The sequence below is a fragment of the Cyphellophora attinorum genome, assembly GCF_001299255.1.
Source record: "Cyphellophora attinorum strain CBS 131958 chromosome Unknown Contig3, whole genome shotgun sequence".
Lineage (NCBI taxonomy): Eukaryota > Fungi > Ascomycota > Eurotiomycetes > Chaetothyriales > Cyphellophoraceae > Cyphellophora > Cyphellophora attinorum.
In genome coordinates this window covers 966,493-976,101 of record NW_017253231.1, presented here as the reverse complement: position 1 = coordinate 976,101, position 9,609 = coordinate 966,493, and the positions used below count along the sequence as shown (strand labels likewise).

Below are 9,609 nucleotides of genomic sequence, written 5' to 3'. Positions count from 1 at the left end.
ATTGGTCCAGGCATCGCGGGCACCGTTGCGTCACCAACACCCTCGCCCTGCTGATGACTGTGGCAAGTCCACGCAGACAGCATACTCGTCCTATGCTGATGGAGCCACATAACCCGTTTCTCGTCCCACTTTCAGCGGACAAGTGCATGGGAGCCTCAAGCGAGATGCAGTTGATTAGTCGGTGTCGGCTGTTTTGAAACAGTTCAAACAGACCTGCAACAGGCTTTTTATCTGCGCCTCAAACTACTGATCCTCCAACAACTTGTCAATTGGTGCGGCGGTGCCTGCTGCTCGATAGCGCCCGAAGACTCCTGCAAGCGCGGGTTGCTGTGGATCGTCTACGGAGGTGGACTTTCACTGACAAGCAATCGCTAGAGCGGACAAGCGATGGCAAGCTTTTAGCAAGGTCTGGATCCTGCACTACGTCGACGACCTGTCAATCTGTCCCGCTCTTTCTGCGCCACGTCCGCAGGTGGCTTCGTCACCATAAAGTTCTCAACTTAGTACCCATGGCATCACGAAGCAGCTGAAATCGGCTTTGAATTCGCCCCCGGCGCCTTCTTAAACGTGTCGCTCCAGGAAGCGCTTGCGCGGTGTGTCATGATCCGTGGTTGCCGCAGCACTATGCAAGATTTGATCGATATTGTATAATCGACGCTACTTCCTGCTTGAAGCTTGCGAGTCAAAGTGAATCAGCTCCAGCTTCCGTGACGTTTCCCTTCTTTCTCTATTTACTTCCTATCTCTGGTCCTGCTCTTGTATCTCCTACCTGGTCGTCTTCCGCAATTGCGCGCTCGCGAGCATGTTGTCACGTACCTCAATCCTCGCAATAGCTCCTCTGTTGTCACTACTACACACCGCGCTCGCCGTTCCCGAACCTGGCACGCTCGGCTTTCAATTTCACAAGCGTACTGTCAGTGGCGAGCAAGCTCTAGGTCTCAGACGAAGACAGAGCGGCACAGTCCTCTCAGGTCTCGACAATGAGCTTTCTCTTTACCTGATTAATGTCACTGTCGGCACACCTGGCCAAGACTTTTCCTTGCAGCTCGACACAGGCTCGTCAGATATCTGGTTCCCAACCAACAATGCCAACGTCTGCCGAGAAAGCGCAGACAACTGCCCAGTCGGCACATACGACGTCCAGGCGTCAAGTACATACAAGGATCCACAACTTCCTGAATTCCAGATCGAATACGTTGACGGCACTCAAATCACTGGATCATACATTTCCGATACTCTCAGTCTCGGCAACACGCAGTTGACAAACATGACAATGGCAGCTGCGACAAATCTCAACAGTCTGGGAGTGGGCATTATGGGCGTAGGTTTCAGGGCAGACGAATCAGGCGCTACTGGCGCTCAAGGCTCGCAGGGTTTCACTTACCCAAACATAATCGATGTGCTCCAGAGCGAAGGGTTCATCAAGTCTCGAGTGTACTCGCTGTGGCTCGATGATCTGGAGTCGAATACTGGATCAATCCTCTTTGGCGGTGTCGACAGCGACAAGTACACCGGCAACCTTGTGGCGCTTCCGATTCAGCTCGACAGTCAGTCCAACAGCATCACTTCGTTCACTGTGGCATGGACAGGTCTTCAAGTCAATGGCAGCGGCAACAACCTCGACGCGTCTCCCTCTAGCCCAGCCCCGGCGATTCTTGATTCGGGCACCACCGATACCCTTCTACCAGACGACATTGCCGAGCAAATATTCAACGGTGTGGGTGTGACCACCACAGAAAAGTTTGGAAATGTCGTGCCTTGTGAGCTGGCCAACGACGACCTTACCTTCACATTCACCTTCGGCGGAGAGGGCGGACCATCTATTCAGGTGCCACTCTCTGAATTCGTTGTCCCTCTGGAGACCTCGGATGGGCAAACGCCAAAATTCCATGACGGCAAAGACGCTTGCCAGTTTGCCATGGAGGCTGCTGGTTCGGCTCCGATCCTCTTCGGCGACTCCTTCCTCCGAAGTGCGTATGTGGTGTACGATCTGGAAAATCAGCAGGTTGCGCTCGCTCAGCTGAACTCGAAGGCTCAGCAAGGTAGTGGCAACGTTCAGGTGGTAGGTTCCTCTAGCGCGATTCCGGGCGTCAGTTCCACAGCTACTGCGGCGTCTGTTGCTCAGACGATCACCGGAATTCCACGAGAATCGCAAGAAGCCACAGCCACGGGTGATATCCAGTCCGGACAGCAGACATCGAGAAGTGCAACATTCAAGTTTTCGGCGACTGGGTCAAGTTCAGGCTCAAGCTCTACCTCGAGTGGTGCTGCTAGTAGCAATGTGCAGGCTCGGCCAATGCAGTGGCAAGGTCTTGCAAGCTGCGCGGTTGTGGTCTTGGGAATGGTTTTCGGTGGAGGACTGCTATTGTGGTGATTCTAGGGCCAGGCGGGAAAAATCGAGGATACCGGGCACTTGGTAGTGGCCCCGGGACGCGAAGTCGACGGCGTATATGGATATCACTGTCGCGTCACGACAAAGAGCTGTATTGAGCAAAAGTATCCAGCGTTAGAATGAACATACTTGAACCATCTGGTATCGACACGGCTGATATGACGTTCGATAGATTCCTTGTTGAGCGCCTCGTCTTCCAAGGGTTAGGCTTGGCGTTCTTTGCGGTGACTTCCCTCCATAGGGATCGTAATCGTCTCTCCGCGATCTTGAAGATGACCAGACTTGACTTGCACATGCCTATGCAGCCAACACATCGACGCCCAGACGACTTCGCTTTTGCTCGACCACTCCATCCATAGGCATCACTGGCCTGACGGAGAACGATAGGACGAATAGTTTCGCTTGTCTGACTGCGGGCACAAGACACAAGCTTAAAGACCCACCCATCCCTTCCTGCGTTTCTTACAACATATTTCCTGCGAACGTCACCGCGTGCTTGATACATGGCCAGTCAAGGAGGCCTTACACGACGGCGCGGTGCAGGAGGAGGCGGCGGTGCGGGAGGTGCTGAGGATGACACAGCCAGTCGCGTTGCATCACCAACAACCAAACCCAACTACACAGATCGGACACCTGAGACAGCGTACGAGGCCAGCGAGAATGGCCACAAGATCGCATACGACCCCAGAGATATCTCTGAGAATGCCGAGCGGTCGAAACAGCCCAAGTTGACGTTGATGGAGGATGTGCTGCTGCTGGGTTTGAAGGATAAACAGGTATGACATGGTCAACTCCTCGAGATGTGAGACACTAATGCAGGAAGGGCTATCTGTCATTTTGGAACGACAACATATCGTACGCACTACGAGGCTGCATCGTCATCGAGCTGGCCCTGCGCGGCCGGATAAGTATGCAGAACGATTCAGCCCGACGACGATTTCCGCTCGCCGACAGGACGATCGAGGTGATAGATGACACCTTGACTGGCGAGGTCCTCCTCGATGAAACACTGAAGATGATGAAGTCGAGCGAGAAGATGAGCGTGAGCTCGTGGATAGATTTGCTGAGCGGTAAGTCGCACGCGGTTGCAGCCTCGACAGCGTCGACAACGAAACAACAACTAATTGTAGGAAACCAGGCGAGACGTGGAATCTTATGAAAATCGGCTACCAGCTCAAACAAGTCCGCGAGCGCCTCGCCAAAGGCCTCGTGGATAAAGGCATCCTCCGCACCGAGAAGAAGAACTTCCTTCTCTTCGACATGCCCACACATCCCGTGGTCGACACCGCAGCAAAAGACGAGATCCGCAAGCGTGTGCAAAGAGTGTGCTCCCAGCGGACAGTCGTGCTCCCGGCTTCACAGTTCCTGCCGCAAGAGATGGACTTCCGATACCTGCGGACGATAAGCATGGTGTGTGCCGCGTATGCGGCCAATGTGCTGGAAAACGCGCTGGTTACGATGACGCATGAGTCGAGGGAGAGGGCTTTTGCGCAGGTTGATGAGCTGCTCGCCGAGTACAGCCAGTGGCCGTTCGGTAAGCGTGCTGGTGGGCAGCAGGGGATTGGGGCGAATATTGGGCAGGCGATTACGGAGGAGGTTGAAAATAACAAGGACAAGGAGTTGCAGATTGAGGTGTGTATCATGCTGAAATGTTTGATGATGATGCTGACTATCACAGGTCGTCGCTGCTTGCCTGAGCGTTTTCACACGGCTGGACTCACTTCTATGAGCGATCTTCAGAGTATGCGTTCGGTCGCATATGGCACCAGGATGTGCATTACATGTTTCCTACTGTTCCAGACAAGACACGAATGACTCCGACACTGATATGAGGTCGGGACAGCGCAAGAGGCAGGCTGTCTACCGGATGGAAGGCAAGCTTCTGGACCTGCGCCAGCCAGCCACGGGAGGACGCAAACAACGCATGTCGGTGTGTGAAATCACTCACGCCGCTGGGCGAGAGCACACCAACGCTTGATTAGGTGGAACATCACGACGTTGCTTGAATATATCTCACGGCCACAAGAGCTGAAGCAGAGACGTGTTAGTAGCAGCAGGAGATGCCCAAGAACGGGAAACGAAGGACATGAGGCTGCGGCGCCACTTGGCGAGGTCTGCCGTGTCGGGAACGATGGGTAGGTCAAGAGAGTCGACGAAGAGATATCCCAGGACATATTTGCAGGTTGGTGCCGCATCGTTGGAATGGGAAAATGATAACATCGTGCTCAAAACGAATGAGGATGTCGTTGCCAAAAAATTCTTCAAACCAGCCCAGGTGATATTGCTGAACAGCGGCACACGACAGACCACCTTCTATTAGTCGTTCCACTGCTGTGGCACTTCCGCTGTACCGTCAACGCGAGGCCTCATGATGCAGTCAAGCGGTACGAGATGATACAGGAAGATTTCGTCTTTGGGGAGTACGAGTACAATGTACATAACCATCTTATGTACAGCTCGCTTTTACGACCCTTGTCTTGTCCAATTTGTCCATCTGTCGTCTCTTCATCTCCATTCCAACGTCACAACGATGACCCACAGTCCCTGACCGAAACACATACGAATTCGCCCAGCTTCCAACCTTCGCCGGACGCTAAGATGCGGCCATCATCGCAATGCACACTCAGCTTCCGCCAGCACTCACTGTTAGAACCTCACGCATCAGTATTTCCCGCTCATGAGCCGAGGTCAGTCTCTGCCTTCCAGTCACATGGAGTCAGTCCGCCGGGGAGCGCGGAAGCATGTGCCTCTGTCGTAGAGCGTCATTGACTTGTTCGGTGCACTTAGGGTGACTTATGATGAGCTATGTCGCGAGTGCTTGTTGCTGTCGGCGTATAGTGACGTGATGCGGCCATCCTGGCTGGAATCGATGTTTCTCGACGTCGTTGGTACGGATAGGCGGCGCTGGCTCGCCGGTCGCTCTGTGAGGCCGCTATCAATGCCGGCGGTGCGAGGCGACACTGCTTCAGTGTCTGTGGGACCGGCACTTAGTCGGCCTCGAGCCAGCGAGGCAAGTTGCTGCCACATACTATCGGCTCAGCGAGCTCCAGCATTGCATTCCCATGCGCGCGAATCTACCAAGCAACAGTCGCCTGTCTCTCGACTAATGCTTGGCCCCCCCGAGCGCGCTGGTAAGCTATTTTGTGAGCCACTCCCGAGATTTGGAGTCACAGTGAGATGCACGGCACCGTCGTGCTCTCCTCACGCCAGACTCCGCCAAAGGCTTTAGCGTTCGACATCTGCCATCCTCCGTCGTTCGATCTCTGCCACCCTTCCGCGTTCGATGTTTGCCATTCCTCGACGTTTGACATTTGCGATTCTGCAGCGGCAGTATTCCTCCAGCGCTGAATTTCTCCAGCTTCGAGTACTTTATGGTGAGTCTGTGGGCGCAGCCTTGACAGCCACTCGGGAAACAAAATCCCCAGGTCCAATGCTTCCTCAAAGTTGTGGTCTCTAGCGATGGTCCCACTGCCGCTCTGAACCCGCTGTCGTGTGCGACAAAGCTGGTGGCAGTCTGGAGTTGGGAAAGCATCCAGAGTGGTTGTCTCGATCTCGAGACTCGGCCATGGTTCTCCATCGTCCTACATGTCATGAAACCACGTCTGCCTCACAGTCTCTTGTGAATGGTCGACGAGCCAGCTTGCGACCGTTGTCACCCAAGTCTCCCGCGGCCTGCGTCGGGGAGGTATCCTACGCGATTGTCGTTCCCGTGCACCCACCCCTGGATTCGAAGATCTCTCCACTCGTTATAACCGTTTTGTGGAACTAAATCAGAAATCCACCTGCGCGCTTCATGCAGGGGAATCAAATAAAGCCAGCCATGCAGAAGAGGATATATTCGGATGGCCCTGATGTACATCCCCTTGACACTGGCGGCCTCCGAGTATTTGGGTCCTCGGGTGGTCGACAATAAAGGCCACGCGTGCCTGACGCTTTTGGGTTTAGTATGTCGGATACTTCATTGTACGAACATGGAACTTGAGTTGATTGGGCCCTATGACAAGCTGCTGCCTGCCCGGCTCTTCGCCAGCCAACTCATCTTTGTATTCCTATGTCCTGTTGTTGTAGTTGTAGTAGTTGTGTTGCACCACCGACCGGGAAGGATTCCGGATGGTGGTAGCCTCCGAGGTACATAGTCCTCGGGTAGGTCCAGGCTGTTTGCCTGGATTATTTTGTGTTGGCCTCTCTTCTTTATAACGGGCAGCCCTGATGCATTACGCACGAGATCATCCTGGATGGGTACAGGTGATCGTTTATCCGTGGCTCCCTATTTCCCTGCAGGGACGTTTGTCCCCGTGGCGTTGAGGCCTGGGTGGGAAAGACGCCATGTTTATTGATTCGGATTTTCATTTGTTTTGTGGAGGTGATGGTGGTGTGAGTGTTGGAGCGATAGTGATGGTGGTATAAATGTTGGAGCGATAGTGATAATGTTGGTGGACTGTGTCGATTCGTATGATGGACAGCCTGTAATGAATTGGCTCGAAGATGTCGGGCATAGGAGGTGTTGGTCCTGGAGGTAGAGTGGTTGCAGACCAGCTGCAGAAAGAGTGACAGATAGGGGGCGGCTTTGGACGGAGGAAGCCGCCCCGGAAGAGAAAAAAAGATCTGGAAGGTGAGGGCGGGAAGGCTGCTTTATAGCCAGAAAGAGTTGAGAAAAGGATAGCTGGACTCAGTTCCGATGACTCGAAACTGGATATCAGGCTTGTTGAGAAACATCAGCGGAAACCTACAAGCGAGTAGTCACAGGCGGAGCGGAAAGTATGTGAGCAGCTTGAGCATATTTCTTGACTTGCATGTGAAAGTCGATGGGGCGAGACGACGGTCGAAGAAGCGACCAGCTGATGTTGACTTTTCCGGCTGGAAGTGTGTGGCAGATGAATGGCACGTACGTACGGCGCACCCAGCAATGGAAACAGGAGCAGATGCCCTTCTCTTGGGTGTGTCTGCGTGCTTCGCCCAGAAGCGTGGCAAGAGTGGCAGTGCATCAAGCGATCTGTTGCAGTCCGAAGAAGGTCGTAGATTGTGTACAAGTACATAGAGTACATCCTAACGTGTCGTCAAGTGATTTGCGAAAGTCGGCACATCAATCACTCGTTGGCTGTTTCCTAGTCCCGGACTGATCTTCCTCCTGTCTACCGACGCTCTCACTGACGTCGATCTCAACCAACTCTTGCGTCCTCGCGAGCCAGTCCCGAACGGGCCCCGTACTGTATGTCGCTTTTTGAGTTGCCTCTGCCTCTGCCAGCCTATTCTCCTGACCTTGCCTTGCCGCCTGAGATAGGACGCCGGCGATCAAGCTGACGGATCTCAAGCTGTCGTCGTTGGCCGGGATCGGATAGGTCACCCACGCAGGGTTCGCGTCGGTATCGATGATGCCGATGGTCGGTACAGTGTTGAGCCCACATTCGTGTAGACAAACTGGGTTCTCGAGGGGATTCAGGCAAACGAGGAGATCGGGACGAATGACGCTGTGTTTCCCCTTCGAAATTAAGTCATCGTAGCTTGGGATTTGCTTGTCGTTGACGTCGACAACTTTGACTGCACAGTCCCGCAGCAGTTGCTGGCCGTTTGTCAAGGTTCCGGGCACCCAGCGGTCAAATATGTGGTAGCCCTTTGCTCTTTGCGCAGCTCTGGTGACTATCGGGGCAAAGTTATCTCTCGTGCCGATGAAGAGGATTAGACCACCGCGGTAGGCCACGTTCCGTATGACTTTGGCTGCGCGCTGGAGGTACGCGAATGTTTGATCGAGACTGATGATGTGTATTCCATCTCGAATGCCGAAGATGTAGCTGCTGTTACCGGGATGCCACAGAGATGTGTGGTGGCCGAGATGGGTCTGGTGAGCGAGAAGATCGGGTAGTGTCAAAGCCTCTGGTGTCGGAGGACGTTCCAAGATGTCGCTCGGGTTATACGTTTGGGTGAGATGGCTTCCCACCCGGTTCGGGGCAGACGCGGCACCCTTCTGCTTTTTGATTGCTTGGAGCGCCTTTCGGTTTGTTCTACGGCTGCTCTTGGCGGGAGGTGCTTGGACCAGAGCGGTTGGATCTGCGGTGACGCCGCCTGTTGCAGCCGATACGTAGGCACCGACTTCGCGCTGTGTTGCTGATATTGAGGATTGAGATGACTGCAGGCTTTCGAGGACAGCTCTTGTTCGAGGGGTGGGAGGAAGACCGGTGGTATCTAGCATGCTTGAAGCCTCATCTGGATGTCCAGGGAAAGTCGTCTGGCCCTGGTACTCGCCGGCTGGAGGTTGCAAGCTCCTCTCGTTGCCGCTGATGGTGGTCGCATAGCAGGCACTCTTCGGTCTCCATGACTTTGCTATAGTTGTTCGCCCTTCGAGGGTGTCAGTAAGCCTAGACCTTGAGACCAAGAGGAACTCACCGTGACGGGCGCAAAATTGTCTGATGATCATGATTGCGGCTGGATGAGAGGAACCAAAGTCGACCTCTGCAAAATGAAAGTCTACATCACCAGCTTCCAAAAAGCACTCCACCAAGTTTGGCGCGGGACAGATAAATGTCCTAAAGAGGAAGCTACGCTAGCTGCTTCGGGCATGGGTACACGCCTGCCCTGTCCCGACATTATCGAAGTTCTCATTGCTCTGCACTAGTATGTACACTGCACACTACCTACTCTAACTCTGCGAGATTCACTATTGTGAGTACTGTAAGCATTCAAGCCTAGGAACAGGTCTTGTGATTAGCCTGAGCTGTGCGTGAACCTGAAACTTTGCTTATCAGGTCCGAATGGTAAGAAACGGTAAGGCTCGAGGCGGGGAGTACCATGTCTCCTGTCAAATTCATGAAGCAACCAATCCTCTTGACCAATACCTCGGATATGACTTGTCATTCTTTGCTTCTCTGCACTGGCCTTGACCCTCAGATGGCAGTTTCCTCTTGATTCCTCGAACTACATATTCACTTTTTCAACTAGTCGTAGCGCCTTCTCCCAAGCACCCGCAACACCGGCATGTCGGAGAGAAGACTATAGTTACAGCTGCATCGACCTTGAGAGCACAAAGCTGTGCCCGCCATGGGCCGAGTCAAAGCAACAACACCAGTGAGTCTCTCAGGAACTGCAGTGCAGGTCTCGGTCACTAAGACGACCAGCCACGTCGAAGCTTCAATCCCAAAAAACAGCACGTTATGGTCGCCCTACGCTACCAGCAGACGAACTCGTCAAGTACAGTCCGAAGTTGCGACATGAAAGGCTGATGA

At 53.7% G+C, this 9,609-nt stretch overlaps 3 protein-coding genes across 3 annotated transcripts; 2 read left to right on the top strand and 1 right to left on the bottom strand.

Moving 5' to 3' along the window:
* Positions 1 to 802: 802 nt before the first annotated feature.
* AB675_8636 (putative aspartic-type endopeptidase OPSB) lies at positions 803 to 2,374 on the top strand (the record flags this gene model as incomplete). Its single annotated transcript, XM_018149098.1, has 1 exon — positions 803 to 2,374. The coding sequence occupies one exon, from the start codon at positions 803 to 805 to the stop codon at positions 2,372 to 2,374; it is 1,572 nt and encodes a 523-aa protein (XP_018004278.1).
* A 521-nt stretch (positions 2,375 to 2,895) lies between these two features.
* On the top strand, positions 2,896 to 4,121 carry AB675_8635 (Vacuolar protein sorting-associated protein 74; the record flags this gene model as incomplete). The annotated part of the gene is made up of 4 exons (XM_018149097.1): positions 2,896 to 3,168; positions 3,216 to 3,462; positions 3,531 to 4,024; positions 4,071 to 4,121. 4 exons carry the CDS (start codon positions 2,896 to 2,898, stop codon positions 4,119 to 4,121), a joined length of 1,065 nt encoding a protein of 354 aa, XP_018004399.1.
* Positions 4,122 to 7,475: 3,354 nt separating this feature from the next.
* Positions 7,476 to 8,804, bottom strand: AB675_8634 (37S ribosomal protein MRP4, mitochondrial; the record flags this gene model as incomplete). The annotated part of the gene is made up of 2 exons (XM_018149096.1): positions 7,476 to 8,725; positions 8,774 to 8,804. 2 exons carry the CDS (start codon positions 8,802 to 8,804, stop codon positions 7,476 to 7,478), a joined length of 1,281 nt encoding a protein of 426 aa, XP_018004650.1.
* Positions 8,805 to 9,609: the final 805 nt, after the last annotated feature.